At 50.2% G+C, this 17,665-nt stretch overlaps 1 protein-coding gene across 1 annotated transcript; it reads right to left on the reverse strand.

The window, feature by feature from the left end:
* Window positions 1–9,966: 9,966 nt before the first annotated feature.
* Gfra4 (GDNF family receptor alpha 4) lies at window positions 9,967–14,435 on the reverse strand. Its single transcript, XM_004634323.2, has 6 exons — window positions 14,381–14,435; window positions 12,263–12,596; window positions 11,881–11,990; window positions 11,651–11,785; window positions 10,750–10,841; window positions 9,967–10,605 (listed from the first exon to the last, which is right to left on the reverse strand). Exons 1-6 carry the CDS (start codon window positions 14,433–14,435, stop codon window positions 10,525–10,527), a joined length of 807 nt encoding a protein of 268 aa, XP_004634380.1. The 3' UTR covers window positions 9,967–10,524.
* Between the last annotated feature and the right edge of the window lie 3,230 nt (window positions 14,436–17,665).

The following is a 17,665-nucleotide window of genomic DNA, read 5'->3' on the forward strand; positions in this document are numbered from 1 at the left end:
GTTCTGGAGCCTGCTCTGAGCCTGGAACCCCCTCAGCTGGGTGTGGAGTAGACACCAGGAGGGGAACAGCACCCTGCTGTCGGGCAACACCTGCCCCCAGCCTGGAGAAGGACCTAGTCATATCTGCCCCTTCTCCCCATGCAGGGCTTGACCCACCTGTCCTTCAAAACCGCACTTGTAGCTGAAAAGGGCAGGGATACCAGTAGGGGTGAAAAGCACATGGGAAAACGGGCAAGAGGGAACATGCTGCCAAATGGAAGATGACCAAATTTAAGAGGTGTAGTACAGTGCCCTGCTCTCCTCCCACAGGGCACTGCCTGGATGTTGCATTTCCCTATTTATGGTGCTCCGTACGCGGCATTATGCAGCAGACTCCCATGATCTCTTGTGCTTCGGAACCTGCAATTCTTTGGCATTACCTGATTTGGATGGACCTCTGGACATCAGTGTTCAAGTATGAATCTGGAAAAATTAACATTCAAAAGAGCAAAAACCTCGGCATTTCACCTTTAAATGCAGTGCCTAGAGAGGAGGTATTATCTCCAACCCAACACTAACCCCACTCCTGTGAAGAAGCTTCTGGAAAGATGTTTCCAAGAAAGTAGAACCATAAAACACTGATGCATAAAACACCTCTACTGTGAGACTTGCCTCTCAAAAGCTTCCTTGTCACATCACTCTTAAAGAGCAGACAATTCTAGAAAAGACCCTGTCAGGAGCTCCCCACACCCCTGCAGAACATGGCACCCGCAGCACCTGGCCCTTCACCTTTGATGGCCAGGAAACCTCTAGGTGAAGAAAGGGAGGCCACAGGGCTTGTCCTCCTACAAGGAAGATCCTCCTTGTTCAAAGGACCAAATTTCCTTGGCCAAAGAAGTCTCTTCCCCATGTTTGTCCCATGCCTTGAAGTAACATGCACCGTGACCCTGCCCAGCTCCTTATGTCTTTTTTTTTTTTTTTTTTTAATGTTTATTTTTTAAAAGGAAGGAAAAAGCAAGTTAAGTTTCACTTCCTCCAGCTGTGGAGAAACAGCTGAATCCACCTACTTCTACTTTGCAGCCAACAGCAAACAGCTTCCTCCAGGCTGAGGGCAGAAGGGTGTGGAGGGAGGAAGAGGAGCACAGCTAGAGCCAGTTACCAAGCGGGAGTGCGTCGACGGTGACTCTGCGTGTCACAGGAGGGCCTGTACATAAAATACTCGTGGAAACATTGACCTTGCATTTGTACATAACTATAGTGTCCAGAATGTTCAGACATTTGGCGTGTACATAAGTCCGACAAATAGCATAATGTATTTTTATTAAATGTAATGATGTCTCAGTTTCACCTGCTATGTTTCTGTGCCATATACTGGGTATCCAAGTCTTGAGACATCCTCTCTCGACTCAATGAAACCAAGAACCAGGCTGCTGATGTGGTTGGCGGCACCTGTTCCTGCTAGATAGCTCAAACAGGGCTTGTCTGTCCGGACCTACCGTGACTTGGACAGTGAGGCTGTATTCCAGGCAGTGCTTAAGGCAGCTCTGGAAGCAGGAGTTTCTGTTGCTGTTGTCACTCAGCATACTCCTTGGCAACATGGTAACCCTCAGGACTCTTGGGCGCAAGGATTGACCAGTCCCATCGATGTGAAAGCTGTTTCTCTGGTCTTTAAACTCAGACTATGACTTATAGAAGTTAGACTCCCAAAGCGGGTTCTCTAAGCTGCACTTCGTTGTGGCTTTGTCTAAATTTGTAATGACCATATCCGAGCACCATTGTCTTTTATAATGAAAACGGGCCAGAAGGTGGAGGCTTGTTGTGAACAGCTCCATTTCCCACAGAGCTCTCCCAGCCTATGTCCTCTTCACCTCTAGCTCCTCCCTGTAACCTGGGGAGGTCTGGCAAGGATCACCTGTAAAGGTAAGAAAGGGCTGCAAAGCAGGCCACCCATTCCCCAAGCGCTGACCTGGAGGAAGACCATAACAGGAAAATACTGACGTATCTGTAAGGCCTCAGGTGCAAGACTGAAGATGTACTAGGAGGCAAAGAAGACAATGCTCTGGACAGGAAAAGACATTTTCCCTTGCAGGCCCAGCTTGCTGCTTAAGTAGAAGAGAGCAGATTGGGGGTGGGGAGGTGATTCACTTCCTCAGGGAGATGGTGTTGCTTTCATAGCTTTCATGAATAGCCTCCATCCACCCATGCCATGAATTCATCCATTCGTTTGACAAATATTTACTGAACACTTACTAACCTAAGCTAATTCTAGGACAATGATGGAGATGGAAAAAGTAACTCTTTAGGGTTACAGGAAGTTCTAAATGCCTCACCGCCCTATTCCAGGAGAGCTTCCCTTGGGTTGGTTTGTGAGACCTGGCCATCCTGAGGGCAGAACAGAAAAGCCTCCTGTCCGTGGAGTGTGCCCTGGCTGCTCTCGCCCTTAGACGTCCGCAGTGCTTACCGGGTTGACCAAGCGCCCACCGCGCAGTTCCTCCAATGGAGACCTCGCTCCCTGCTGAACCCAGCCATGGGCTCTCCCCACCCGCCTGCAGGGGGCGCGCTGGAGTGCAGAGGGAAACCGGCAGCTTCTCTTCCAAAGGCAATAATGGAATCGGCTCAGTAAATAAGTCCGTTCACAAAACATTCTGAACACTAGTGAAGCCTGTTTCGTTGAACTAATTCTGGCTCTGGAAATGTTTTTGTTTTATAGTTATTTGCGTTTTTTGTTCTGTTTTTGGGTTTAAGCTTAGTTTGTTAATATGTATAATTTAGTATCTATTGCACTCATGTACATATGGAGTAAGTATTGTAAACTATCTCATTGCTGGGATGTGGGTGTTATACAGACATTTAGGACTGCAACTTTTTGGTATTTTTTGTATTGTAAAATAACAGCTAATTTAAGCAGGAACAAGAGAATTGAGGTCTGTGCATTTTAAACACAAATGTGAAGCACCTGTATATAAACAGAAGTAAATACTATAATACAAACTTCCTTCTGAAATAAAAGTAGATCTGGTAAAAATGTTTTTCTTGAGTGTACAATTCACGTTTTTGTTTTGCAATTGTAATATTAATCAGTGGGGAAAAAAAAAAAAAAGGAAAAGACTGTTTAAGATATTACCAGTTTTCAGACTGCCCTGAGGAGCACTTGGCAGTGAGGAAGTGAGGATGTAAAACTGCCCAGGGGCCTCTCTAAGTAGAAGTCAGCACTGGGCAGATGATGGTGGCACAAGTGCACAAGTCTGGGTGTCCCGCAGGAGCCTGTGTGCCCACAGAGAGCTGTGGGTGGGGGAGAAGGGGATGCACTGTGCCTTGCCACACTGCTGTCTGCAGTGTCCCTCTTCTTCCCTCCTAAGCTCCCCAGTGTCTCCAGGCTTTCCAAGCTGCTGGATCTGTGGCAGCAACATCTAAGGTTCAGTGGACACACTATGTGAGTTTTCATTCTGTCGGAACTGGTTGCACTGCCCTCTGCCCTCATGAGTTTCAGGGCCCTTCCTACCTTGGTTGTGGCGGTCATACCTCTCCCTGAGTCCCTCTCCTCTGCTCTGCCCCAGACTTGGCACTCTGCTGCCATCTTGTGTGGCCACAGAATTGGCCTTGGTCTTGAGTTTTAGGTGAGGACATCTGCACTCACACAGCCTCTCCTGCTGGCCGTCTGCAGGCTCAGCCCCACTTTGTTTGACTCCTGCCTTCAGGAGTGGACTGAGCAGTTCCGTTCAATGCCTTGGTCTGAAGTAGACTCCCAGTGTTTGAAGTCCCAGAGGGATAAGGCCATTAAAGGTGTGAGGAGACAGATGGGTGGCACCAACAAACTGAGACGTGAAGGGCAGCAGTTCCCAGTCCTCTGGCTAGTTGTGTTGGGAGCAGACAGGGTCACAGTCATGAAATGTCTGAAAAAGTACTAACCAGTTCCAAACTTTGTGCTGAGATGCTCCTCTGTGGGACTCTGCCTGGGGGCCACATGTTCAGAATATCAGGGGGCAAGCAGGTCCCTGCATCACCACTTATATGCAGACCACTTGATCAGCAAGCACTGGACTGAGTTTTGGGTCACAAATCTTTTCCTAAGATTAGAGCCCCTGTTGCAGCAATTAGCTTTTCTCACTCTGATACACAAATCAGTGCCTTGAAGTACGATGCACCTGTAACCCAAACCTAGAAGACTTACCTGGCTTAGCAGCCTGGTAGTAGGCAGTGAAAAAACAGACAACAGGAAGAACACAAGGTCCCTGCCAAGCAATGGCAAAATATATGGGAAGGCCTCCATGTTGGGTAACTGGAAAACAAATCACAAGCATGCTGAGTTTCAACTTGAGGGGGAAGCTGAAAAAAACAATGTAGCATATTCTCTTAAGGCTGCCTGGGCCAAGGCATCATGAGACAGCTGTGGCCTAGAAAGAATCAGTTTATGCACAAGAAGTAAAAGGGATGGAGAGTCCTGGTCCAGGGCCTTGCAGTGCAGGAAAGCCAGCTGCTTCTGCCTCAAGCAGCAGGAGTGTGGTGAGCACCCCAGACCTGAGAAGCTTAAACACAGTGCTGGACCTTGTGGGAGGCCATGGCCTCCCAATCCAGCCTAGTAACCTCAGGCCACCATATAGAGGAAGCAAAGAATAAAGCTGACATAGAACTGTCCAGGAAAGAACCAAGAATACAGTCACTGCCTGCCTGGAAAACACAACTACCATAAGGGTATAATGAGTTTGCCCTAGGGTATAGCTCAAAGGTATGGCGTTTGCCTAGCATGTGCAAGGTCTTGGGCTCAAGACTTACAGCCGCCCTCTGGCAAGAAGAACTTGGAAAGCTGTGTCCAGAGGACAGAACCAGGCTTGGCAAGGACCTCCCCCACCTAGGGTAGGCCCACAGGATTGAAACCCAGTAATTGCTGTGTACCAGCCACCATGTTGCCTACACCAGAGGATTAGTGAGGATTCCTTGCCCCATCTCATCCTCCCTGTCGGGATGAGAGGGTCTGTTGTTAATGCAGAACAGCATCACCTGGTCGAGGGAGGATTTGTGCTATTCCCCTAGGAAAGGATGCTGTGCTTCATGTTGGAGAGGAAGAGCAAAGTGGGTTTTGGTGACCCAGACGGCAGCCAGGCCATAGACTGGCTAGGTACTTCGCACACCATTTCCTCCTCCTGAGTTCTAGCTCCACCTGCACACTGCCCAGGACCCTGGCATCTAGGTGAAGATAGGTGAGCAGTCCTGACCAGGGATGTGTCACAGCCTCGACATGTGTCTTTTCCACCTTGCATTAACCTTCTCTGCTCATGTAGAAGAAAGATGGTTTTGGAACACAAAGGACCTGGGGCGCCAAAGGTGTGGGAAATTGCTCTTTTCCTACTGTGCCTAAATGAGTTGATTATCATTCCTCTAGATTACTGTTTTCTTAAGCACAACATGGCCAGGCATTGTGAGGGAACCAGAGATTGTGCAGGGAGGGAAAGAAAATTTCCTGTCCTGGAGGAGTTTACAGCCTCGTGTGGGAGGTGGTGTACATAAAATGTCAGGTGAAGAGAGGGAAAAGTCGGGTTGGGGTAGGAAGTGCTAGGGGGACTGCTACCTCATGGTGTGGCTGGAAAGGCAATTCTGATGAGTAAATGCACTGCAGAGAGGGAAAGGAGAGAGCGGGGCGTGCCAAACCAGCCCAAGGTGCAGAAGGCAAGGCGGCAGTGTGCCTGGGGACCCCAAAGCTCACCTGATGGGCTGGCCAGAGCAAAGCGGGCTGAACAGCTGAGACAGAATAGGGTGTGGTGGAACAGGTAGTCCTCAGTGGACACAGGACGTCCTCTAGGGGATAGAGGGCCCAAGTGGCAAGTTTGTCATTGCACTGCTGGCAGTATAGCTATGATTTGGCGGTGGGCGTGGAGGTTGACACCATGATGTGCAAGAACAGTCACCCCAATGAGAAACTGACTTGCATCCCACCCAGCTTTCAGATGTCTCAATACTATTTGTGTAGATTGAAAAAAAAAAAGTTTCTAATTATTCTAGCATGGAACTTAACCATATCATAAACAAAGTATTTGACCTGGTTTAATATACATCCAGTTTTTCAGAAATGCAATTACCATTTAAATAAAAGGAAGACTAGAGTTTGTTTTCTTCAAAGATATACCACAACCTAGTCATCATTTTGAACCCCCCCCCCCTTTTTTTGGTACTGGGTATCAAACTCAAGACCTTGCATTTGCTACGCTGGCACTTACACTGCTGAGCTATTTCCCCAACCCTTGAAATTTCTTTCACCAATGATAATGTCATTCCTTGCATCTGAGTCTCTGAGCCCATGGCCCTGGGGGTCCCTTCTGAATGGACAGCCTGTACTCTGCAGGTGACTCTGCAAAATGCCTGTAAGGATTGCCCCCTACCCAGTGCCTTTGCAGCTGGGCCCATCTGTAAGTCTTTGCTTCCATTTGCTTACTTACTGTCCCTTAACACCTGTATCAAGTTTGTATATTTAATTTAATCAATTTGTAGTAGTAGGGTTTGAATCCAGGGCATCATACATGGTAGGCAAGGGTTCTGCCACTGAGTTGCATTCCCAGTCCTTAAATTTTTTTTCCGGGTATGGTGGCATACACCTGTAATAATCCCAACACTTGAGAGGCTGAGGCCAGAGAATCACTGGCAGTTCAAAGCCAATTTGGATTATACTGCAAGCCCAAGACCAGCCTGAACTAAAGAGTGAAACCCTGCCTCAAAAACGCTTTTGAAATAATGTTTTTTAAAAAAATTTAACATAGGGGCTCACTAATTTGCTCAGGTGGGCTTGAACTTTTTTAATACTCCTGCCTCAGCCTCCTGAGTAGTTGGAATTACAGGAATACATAGACCACGCCTGGCTGTGCATTTTATTCATTTGTGTGGGAACTCATTTTTTTCCTTCTGTATCATCAGCCTCAGTCTAAAGGCTCATTGGTATGTGATGACATCCCTGGCAGAGCAGTGTCAGAAGACCCAGTGTGCCAGACTTCCTGGTGAGCTGCTGTTGGGCTGGACCCTGTTCTGGAAGCCTTGCACAGCTGCTGTCCCCCTGGCTTTGGGACCTTTACCAGCCCATGTCCGCCAGCAGATTCTGTGAGCCTAGCCTGACTCACATGGGGAGGTGGGCAGTGAGCTGTTTGCACCAGCTCTGTCAGCCAGTGAGGCATTCATGAGCCATGAAGTTTCCAACAATAAGTCTGCAGACACTTTCAGCCCAGCACCTGCCTTTCTGCTTCTCCCCTGGCTAGCTGCCAGCCAGGGAATCAGTGTTCACAGAAACCCAGCCACAGGGTAGGCAGCCCAGGGCCAGGTCTGCAATCCCAGGGTGCACAAGAGCATCACTGCTGCCTGCAGAACAGAGGCTGACACTCAGATGTGTCTTGTGTGCACAGGTGGACCCAGCCTTGCGACATCTGACCAGACTTTACCTCTGTGCACAACCAGGACCTTTTAAGTAGAAATAACAGAAATCAAACCCTAATAATCTGAGGCAATTCAGCTAGTTTCCTGGGGCTGCTGTAATGAATTAACAGTTTATTCTCATAGTTCTGGAGGACAGAGGTCTAACCCTGAACTACTGACTAGGCCACACTGTGTTCTGTCTGGGATAGCCCTGTCCTCTGTGTGTCCATTCCTGGCTTCTCTTCTCTCTTTTCCCTTCCCCACTCCTCTCCCCTCTTCTTTCTCTTTTTGTCTCTTTCTCTGCATCACTCTTAAAAGAAGACAGATGATTACTGTAATGAGTCAACTCACGTTTTAGATTATAAATGTAAATCTTGTGCTTTCTGTTGTAAATAAATACTCACCACGGTTCTAAGTTGTTTAGTAACTAGTGGCTGTTTCTTGCTATTTACTAAGACAAAATTCCTGTAACCCTCACCAATTCCTGTTACCAAAGTTAGCTTACAGAGAAGACTTCAAAAGGAAATTAAATAGGCTTTAACTTCTTGTAACCTCAGGCTATGCAAGGCTGCCAGCAGGTACTCAGGTGCAAATTAACCAGAAACTAAAACAAAAGCCCCAGAAATGTAGTTTGAGTTGTGGTCCCAATCACTCTGAAAGCATTATTTTGTGTCAGACAATGAATTTGTTTACCAAACTGAATGTGGTCATTCAATGAATTTGCTTATCAAACTCAGTGTAGTTCCAGGGTTTAAAACCCCTTCCTACTTCCTGGGCTGCCGGCCTTTCGGTCCTCTCCTGCGGCCTTTCGGTCCTCTCCTGCGTGAGAGCAGACTGGGGGGCCCTGAGCTCAGTAATAAACGGCTTTCCAAATTCCAACCTGGCTGATCTGGTTCCTATTCTGAGTGACCCATAACAGTTACCTCAAGGAACCCAAGATAGGTAGTAGCTCCTGTCAAGATCTGAACTTGGCCCTGCCTTTTACCATGGAAAGTGATGCTGTCTTTGCCGCTGTAAATGGTAACTCTGCAGGTTCCAGGGATTTGATACAGACTCTCTTTGGGACCAATGACAACCATGGGACAAGCTCATCATTTCAAATAGGCTCTGTTCATGTCATCTTCTGTTCTTTAGAAGAGATATGCCTGTGTTTTTCCATCAAAAATTCTATTGTTTAAGTCATTTCCACTTTATTTATTTATTATTTATTTATTATTTATTTATTTATTTATTTATTTATTTATTTTGCTCCGAATGCCTTCAAGGCATGACTGGCTGGCTTGAGTTGTGGGGATCGAACCACAGCAACCTGAGCCTGACGGCTTTGTTGAAGCAGCCACTTAAAGAACTGAGCTAAGGGGCAGGCCCCCTCCACTTTTTAAAAATACCTATGTTTTACTTTTATCTGTGTTGAAAAGAGACTAGAGTTAAACATGCTTTCACATAAGGAAGTCATTTAGCAAACATTTAACCCCACATCTAAGCCACCAGCCACCATGTGACTGGCAAGCAGGGCAGAGTGATGCGTTCACTGCCCTGTGTCCCCCAACACGTCCCCTGCTCCCCAACCCACACAGCATCCACACTCATGCATGGGCAAGTGATAGAGATGTTCCATTTCCATGAAGTAGGAAGGGCTAGGCACAGCCTCTCTCTGCTAACATGTTTGTTTGTGGCACTGAGGATTGAGCCTAGGGCCTCACTCATGCTAAGCAAGCGTTCTGTCACTGAGCTACATCTCAGCCCTTTATTTTTGTTTTGAGACAAGGCCTTCAAACAGGCTGGCCTTGTGATCCTCCTGTCAGCCTCCTGAGCAGCTAGGACCACAGGTGTGCATCACCATGCTTGACCCAACATCTTTCTTTTTGGGAATCTGTTGCTTCCATTCCAGGTGACTGTGGTGGGCCATTACCACTCCCTGGCCAAGGGAAGAGGCCAGCAACCAACCCATGCTGAGCCCAACAGGCCCCATGAGTACTGTGAGAGAGGTGCCTCTCTCTACAGAGCTTGCCCAAAGGAGAGGACACTGGTGGCATCTTCCCCAGTACTCAGTGCAGGCCTGCCTAGCTTCAGAAGGAAGCTTCTGGGAAAACCAGTAAGGACAGCCTCACTGGAGCCCCTGGAGACAGCTGTGCCTGAAGCCCAGGCTGCTTGGGTATGTACTCACACTGGTTTGACTTGTCACAACAAGGCAAATCTTGACTGAATCTGGGAGCCAAGTGACAGTGTGAACCAGCAGTCTCTGTGTGTTTGGTGTGAATTATGTACACAGTCTCAGAGCTGGTGGCTCCTGCTCCTGTTAGACTGAGTCCCAGTGGTCTGTGGCTAATCCCTGTCCCTTAGGTCAGGTTCTCCAGAAACCACAAGTAAAGGAGGTGGCTGGGCAGGGGCTGGGCCTGGGGCTGAGCTGGTGTTGGAATCAGCTGGATCCCAGCCTGTCTATCTCCATTGGATCTGCAGACAGAAAGGCAGCCAGGACTGTGTCACCATGTCTTAAGTTACTTTTGTTGCTGCTGAGACAAAATGCCTAACACCAAAGTTAAAGGGGGAAAGGTTTATTTAGAGGACAGGTGAACAAGGACAAGGTCAGCCTCAGTGTATGAGGGTTTATTGAGCTTCATGTGTGATGCCTAGTGCTGGGGCTAAACTGTGGAGCAAATGGGCCCAGAACCAATTCCAGATAGGATAGGACAGGGATTGGATTCTCACTCATCCAGTGGGTGTCCACCTAGCAGCACATCGTGGACAGGAAGTACTGGCAAAGGTGAATCTACAGTGGGTAACGCCGAGCTCTGAGGGTGCCCTGAAAGGCTGCAGTTGCTGCTAGGGCAGTTATGCCTGTTAGTCTATTCCTTAGTTAGCTGCTTGGGGGCAGAGATGGTTTCTTAGAGTCCTAGGAGTCCAGACAGTCAGATTGGCAGCACTGGGAGGCCTTGGCTTCAAAGCCCACCCTCTCCTGTCCTACCCCGACTGTCTCAAGTCTGTAAAGAAAGGGACCTGCAAACAAAATCCCCACAGAATATGAAACCAGAGGCTTCACAGTCCATCCCTGAGCCTCCCAGCCTCCCTCCAAGGGACAAGCACACAGACAGTCCAACCTGCACAGGCAGCAGGGAGAATGAGCCAGGCCCTTCACAGTACATGGCCATTCTGTCACAGCAGGAACTGGAGAGCCAGGACCAGGAGTATGGACAGGAGGGAGCCCCCATCCAGGGGCTGAGCCCCAGAGGACACCTGGGGTGGGAGTGGAGTGAGGACCTGAGACAGCAGCCTGGACCCCCTTCCCGGACATGCTGGCCTCCATCTCCCTGGCCTAGCCTGGGAACTGTGGGAGGAAACTGTAGGAACTGCTAGTTCGCTACCCCTCCCAGTGCCTACCTGCAGGAGGTTGAGTCCAGGGTCCCGGGGAGGGTCCAGCTGGACTTGCAGGATTCCAGGCCACTTGCTATCAAAGTTTCGTATGGCACCATCTATGGGGTAAGAACCCACAGGGAACCTGGCTGGAAAACCCTTACACAGGGCCCAGCTCCCTGTGAACACACTGAGAGGTCCCTGGCATCTGGGCCGGGAAATACATGTTCATCGATAACAAAAGAAGGACCACTGTGCCAAGAGTGACTCACAAACTACAGTGTGTGTGTGTGTGTGTGTGTGTGTGTGATTTTTTTTGAGTCTGAGTCCCCCTATGTAGTTCAGGCTGGCCTTGAACTAACTATATAGGTTGGCCTCAAACTCACAGCAATCCTCCTGCCTCAGCTTCCCAAGTGCTGCGATTACAGAACTGTGCCACCTGGCCGGGTTTAGAAATGGTGCAATCCTGCAGCCTCAAGGAGGAGGGGAATACTTGTATCCGTGAGTTGCAAAAGAACACAAAAAGGCTTAGAGAAGGTAACCCAGAAGTAGGAAGTGGCAAAGTAGGGTTTCCAGTCCAGGCCTCCTAAAGTCCAGACTACAAACCCATGGGACCCCAAGGGGCAATATCGCCAGCTGGGACACCTGGGAGCATGGGGGGGGGGTTTCAACAGTGCTGGAAGTGGGAGTCTCACTGTGTTCAATTCCAGGTCCTCAGAAACCTGTTTTAACTCTCTCCCTCCCACCAGCCTTGGCCTTGAGGGGGTCTGTGACCTGGGCGCGAATTCTCCCAAGGTAAGGCGACAGCGGGAGGTGGAGAGAGAAAAGGCCTGCGTGGCTGTCGCAAAGACCTATTTACTTGGCTATAAAGTGGGCTCCCGCCAGTCTAGCGACTCTGGAAGAGACTGTCGGCGCAGCGCCCCCTCACCCAGGCACTTGTTCCTCGTAAAGAGCCCCCGGAAGGCTTCGCACTCCTCCCGCCGGTTTCCGCTGGCTCTGCAGTCACACCAGGGTGCCACACGCGCGCTCGCGTTATCCACGTAGTTGGGGGTGACTGTGGTGCCTGGGTGACCGCGAGGGCCGGATCACCAACTACAGCACCGGAGGAGGAATCCCCGGGAGAAGCTCCGCCCGCCCCTACCCGCGGCTCAGGCGTACCCACGAGGCCTGCGTAGGCGCGAAGGCAGCGGGGGCCCTGGTCCAGCAGGCAGCCTTCGGGGGCGCTGGGGACTGGCGCGCAGGAAGCTTGAAAAGCCCGGAGGCGGGGCCTGCGCGAGCGGCAGTGAGCAGGCATCGCCTGTCCCCGCCCCAGCGGGGGACGGAGGCCAGGTGCCCAGGGCAGGAGCACACTACCTTCCCTCCCAGCTTTGTGGGGTACAGCCCCACACCTCAGCAACTGCAGGGTCCCCGAGGGTCCCCGCCCCCCAATGCTCCCACCTCCCAAGTGCCCCCGCCCCGCATTGCCCCCCAGTGTCCCGCACCCCAGCACTCCCACCCACGAAACCCCCAATGCACACCCGAGCGCCCTACCCCCGCGCACCCGCACACCCGGCTCTGGACGCAGGCGTCCAAGGACTCCAGGCAGGAGGGCGGCAGGGCACCCGGCCCATAGAAGGCGCAAGCGGGAACGAAGGTCTGGCGCCGGCGCTCTGCGCACGCGGGGCCCACGCACTGGCAGAAGAGCAGCGCGTGGGTGAGCGCGGGCGGTCCGCGGGCGAAGAAGCGGCGTAGGGCGCGGTGGCACCTGGCGCGGGGACAGCTCCGGGGCGCCCGGCCCAGACAGCGCACCACGTACTCTGTGCGCAGCCGCTCGCACAGTGCGTCCGCCGTGCACTCCTCAGCTGCGTCCACGCAATGGTTCACTCCGGCAGCAGCTCTCGCAGGCCCTGTGGAGGGGTGGGTGGGCTGTAGTTCTCCCTGCACCTTACTGGTCTCCCCCGACAACCTCCTCGAAAGTTGAGTGATAATCAAAATTTGAGGCAGACAGGGTGGCCCAGAGGCCTGGCTGAGTGGCCCTGACCTGACAATGTTCGTTCATGAGAATGGACAGCAGCAGGTGGCGGGGTTCCCTGCACCACTGGGAATTGAGGGGGCGTGTACAAGCTGGGTCCACGCTCCTCAAACATCAACACTATCCCCAAAACTGCCCCATGCCACCGAGGAGCTCCACGGGGTTCCTCCGACCTTGGTTCCACCTGAAGGGGCAATACTGAGGTGCAGTGGCCACGTCGCTAATGAGACCTAACAGAATTGGCACCAAGAACCATAGACATCCCTCGTCCTCTCTTCTGGCCATGCTGGGGCACCTGACAATTCTCCTGCATTCTTCCCCCCATGCCCCATGGAGCCACTTTGGGTGGTCTGTAGCTTTCTGGTTCTCTTTCCTTTCTGTCCTCTGTGGTCAGGGTCTGACTCAGCCTTCCCAATCCGGTCTTTGGCTTCCTAGGCCCTCCAGCCTGTCAGCCAAGAAAGGGTCCCCGGTCCATTGGGCTGCAGTGTGTGGCTTGAGAGAAGCCGGGAGGGCATTCATGGGCTTCTTCGTGAACTCAAAGACCTCAGGGTGCATTCCTGGTTTCAGTGGAGTAGCCCAGTGACAAGGCACACCCCTAATGAGGCCAGAGTGGGCATTTGGCATGGCAGCCTCACCCCCAGAGGTCTCGTGGGCAGATGAGCTGTGCCTAGAGGTGCCACTGGACACACCTAAATCCAGCCAAGCCAGAATTCCCAGTAGGACATAGCAGCCCCTTCCTAGGACTTGGGTCATCAGCACCAAGCTAGACGATCCCCTTCCCCACCCCTCCCTGGAGAGGCTTCAATGATGAGAAGGCTTTCTGGCCCCAGTCTGAGGAAAATGTCCCAGCCTGTCCCTCACACATCTCTGTGTGGGGTGGGGTCTCCCCCCCCCTCTGGCACTTGCCATCTCTTTTTCTGGGCTGTGGGTTGATGGTGAGGATCATGGTTCTTGCTGTGGCTCCCATGCCTTCAGGTCTGCAGGAAGGACATTCACCCCAAGGACTTGGAAAAGGGTACAGGAGTGGAGGGGCTGAGGGCAGAGAGACGGGGCCTTCCTTTTCCTCCTCTCCCCCACATGAACGGAGGCCAGGAGCCCAGGGCAGGAGCACATTACATTCCCTCCCAGCTTCATGGGACACAGTCCCATACCTTAGCAACTGCAGCAGCACCCGTGTCACCTAAACTCTTGACCCAGCTGCTGCTTTGCACCCAGACCTCCTCTCCACTCTCAAAACTGTGCATCCCAGCCCCAAGATCTGTACCATAAACCTTTTCAAGGCTGAGTTCTCCATGGAATCTCTCCACCCTGCCTCCTGAGGCCGTGGGTGGAGGAGGGTAGTCCTGGAAGGCTATGGAGCAGGGGCAGAGGGCCCGTGCCCAGTAAGGCCCAGACTAGGAGTGGAGTTCGGGGCTAGGGAGGGAAGTCACTAAGGAGAGGAAAGTTCCTGGGAATGAGAGGTACCAGGCCCACTTGGGTAGGAGTGATCCAGCTGGGCCCCCAGATAGCTTTGCAAGGCCAGGTGTCCCCATCCCTGAGCACAGGCACCCCTTCCTGTGTCCCAGTTTTCCTGGAATCTCCCTCTGGTTTTCCTGTCCTGTCTGGGAAGACCTGGTGTGGAAGACTGGGGTCTGGGTGGACATAGACACTCACCCAGTAGTAGCAGCAGCAGCAGCAGCACAGGCCCCAAGCAGCTTGCCATGAGTACGAAGATAGGGACCTGAGGGCTGGAGGAGGGAGGTAGGAGAGCCGCAGTGGGCAGGTGGCCCCTTCCCAGTGCCTCCTGAGCAGGAGCAGGAGTGCCAGTTGTCTGCGCTGACTCTCACTTCCCCAGGAGGAGCCCTTGTAATGGTTTTGACATCCCGCCCTCACCCTCTCCACTGTCCCCACCCCAGGCCCCATCTTCAGGTGGCCCTGGAGCGTGACAGGCAGCACCAAGCACCTTTCTGCCCTCTACAGTCAGGCCCCCATGCACCTGGGTCCACACGGAAGCAGGAGGATGCTCTACCTTCCCACCCTGAGTGTAACTTTAGGAAGCCACAGTTTTCCTTTCTGTATGATTCTACCACTAGCCTGTTAATTTTACACTTGGATAGGCGTTTGCAAACAGAATGCTTCCCTCATGTCCTTTAGCCAGCCTCCCCCGTGCTAACATCTTGCATAAATCACAGTGCAGTTATTAAAACCAGGACATGAGCATTGGCGCCGTGCTGTTAGCTAAACCAGAGATGGCTCTGAAATCCTTGGTGTTCTTTTTCTGTGCCCAGATCCAGTGCAGGACCCCGCGCTGCATTCTGTCCTTGTGGCCCCTTAGTCCCCTCCCATCTGAGGTCGTTTCCCATCTCTCCTTATTCTTACCCTTGACACTTTTGAAGAAGGCCGGTTAGTTATTTTGCAGACTTTGCTTGAATTTACCTGATGTTTACATCTGATTTCTAGGAGGCACAGCATTGTTTTCACTATAAAAGTGTTACTTTTTTGGTTTGCTTTGTATTTTGGTTTTTTGAAACAGCATCTCACTATGTAGTCCTGGCTGGCTTCAAACTCAAGGCAATCCTCCTGACTCAGCCTCCTGAGTGCTGGGATTACAGGTGTGTGCATCCATGAGCTCCACCTAGGGGTTATTCCATTAAAAATGTTGAGGGGCTGGGAAGGTAGCTCAGCGGCATAAGTGCCTGCCTGGTGAGCGCAAGGTCCTGAGTTTGATCCCTGGTACAAAAAAAAAAAAAAAAAAAAAGTTGAAATTTAAAACTGTGCATCGAGATTTAAATGATAAACAAGGAAACAAGTGATTTGTTTTGACTTTCGATGCAATGACAGCGGAATTGGAAGACACAGTCGGGTCTAGAGGGCCTGCCTTCCTTGTTAGAACCCACACACAAGTCTTCCTTCTTAGAATCCAGTACCTGACTGAGAGGAGAAATTTGAATCTCCTAGAAAGACAGCCACCGATAAATCCAAATGAACAGAAAAATTTTGAAACAGAGAACAGACATAAAAGCCTTGAGGTTCGTCTGAAATTCTGTTCATTTCCTTTCATAGTACTGGAAATTAACCAGGGCTTTTTGTGTGCAAAACGAGTGACATCCCAGGGCCTCTTTATGCTGTGCGTTATTGCCTTTTAGGACAGGGTCTCCCCACATAGCCCAGGTTTTCTTCCCAACTTGCCCACAACTTGGCTGTGATATTCCTGCCTCAGCCTCCAGATTACCATTTTATTTTTTATGGCTGAAATTTAAATCTAACTTTAAATCTAAATTTAAATCTAACATATATAATATTAATACCATCACTTTTAGAGTGTGAACTATTAGTATTACTAATGTGCAGAAAGGTCTGAAGTGGAATGCAGCGAGCTCCGAGTACCTGTGAATCAGGATGAGAGATACATCTTAGAAACAGAGCTGGACACCTAGAGTGCCCTGAGCGCCTCCAGCGCAGTTCCTCTCCCTCCTTCCTACCCACCACTTCGTTGTTTGTCTTTAAGTATGTTTTTGGTTTTGGTTTGTTGCTTGAGGTTTTCCACATGCAGGTTAGTGAATGGATTCGGTCTGCAGTTTCCCTTGCATGCAGAGTCTCGGCTAATTCCCTCTGGAGTACGTTGGTGTTGCAGAATGAGGGGCAGAGCCCCTCTGGCTAGTTAGCTGGAAGGGTTTCACAACACTGAGATGAGCTCTTTCTTCAAATCCAAGAGAATGTCTTTGAGAAACAACCAAACAGCTAAGCCCGGTGCTTTTGGGAGCTAGGCGTTTACTGACTCAGATTTCACTGGCAAATACAATACTATTGGGACATTTACTAAGACTTTTCTTTTTCATATATCTGTGGTTTTATCTCTTTTATTCATTTTTTTGTCTGTTTTTGAGACATGACTTCAGTTAGGTAGCCCAGGCTGCCTCTACCTGGAGACTCTCCCACCTCAGCCTCCTGCGTGCTGGGATTACAGGTGTGCACTACCATATCCAGCAAGCCCAGGCTGGCCTTAAACTTGTGACAGTCCTCCTACCTCAGCCTCTTAAGTGCTGGAATTATAGGCCTGCACCACTGCACCCAACTTCATTTGTCAAGAATTGAGCGCTCTGCCACACTCCCAAGTGGGATGATGACTGTGTCACCTTTTCCTGTGAATACTTGTAAGCTGTTTTATTTGGCACATTCACACTTACAACTATTAAATCTTTCCTATATAATGTAATAATCTTCTCCACACCAGATGATGTCTTGAAATTTATTTTATCCCCATTATTAAAATGGGTACTCCAGTTGCTTTTATTTGTTTTTTAATGTAGTTGGCATGGGGTCTCACTACACAGCTCGGACTCATAGTGATCCCGTTTTCAGCCTCCCCAGTGCTGGGATTACAGGCATGCGCCATCACATGGGGTCTCAGTGGCTGGCTCAGGGCACCCGGGGGAGGGGTGGTGCAGCATGTGGTGCCTGGGATCAAACCTGGTTCCCGTGCTTGCCTGTGCAGGCTCTTGGTCTGCTGAGCTACCTTGCCAGCCCCGGATTGCTTTTATACTTGTGGGATATAGTGGGGTTTTTTTTTAATCATGAAAAATTTTATTCTGCATCAGGATATCTGGAAAATGAAGCTGCATTTGGGGCACTTTATAGATGAAGAATGATCCATATATAGTGAGTACAAGACCCAATTACAGAATTATCTCTTAGCTAGTACCAGATACTCCAAATTACCAAGGTTAATGTGAAAGGAAAGCATGATTTGTCACACTAAAAGGATAGAAGTGAAAAATATGGCAGAACTTATATGAGCAGATATAAATTCAGCACCTACCTGTATTTTTTTAAAAAACAAGTATTAAAAAAATCAAATTTTAAGAAAGAGCTCTGGCCTTAATTAAACACATCTCACCTGAAATCCAACAAGAAAGCCAGTCCATGATTTTTCATATTTTGTTGTTTTTTTTT

Source organism: Octodon degus, unplaced genomic scaffold, assembly GCF_000260255.1.
Source record: "Octodon degus isolate 3935 unplaced genomic scaffold, OctDeg1.0 scaffold00060, whole genome shotgun sequence".
Classification (NCBI taxonomy): domain Eukaryota; kingdom Metazoa; phylum Chordata; class Mammalia; order Rodentia; family Octodontidae; genus Octodon; species Octodon degus.

Bases quoted from the DNA above. Each gene is read 5' to 3' on its own strand.
- Gfra4 (XM_004634323.2), bottom strand. From the start codon at position 14,435: ATGGCAAGCTGCTTGGGGCCTGTGCTGCTGCTGCTGCTGCTACTACTG. The intron at 11,991-12,262 runs GTGCGCGGGGGT...CCGCTCGCGCAG, and splicing joins GTCCAGAGCCGGGTGTGCGG to GCCCCGCCTCCGGGCTTTTC. The intron at 10,842-11,650 runs GTGAGGGGGCGC...CTTACCCCATAG, and splicing joins TACGAGGAACAAGTGCCTGG to ATGGTGCCATACGAAACTTT.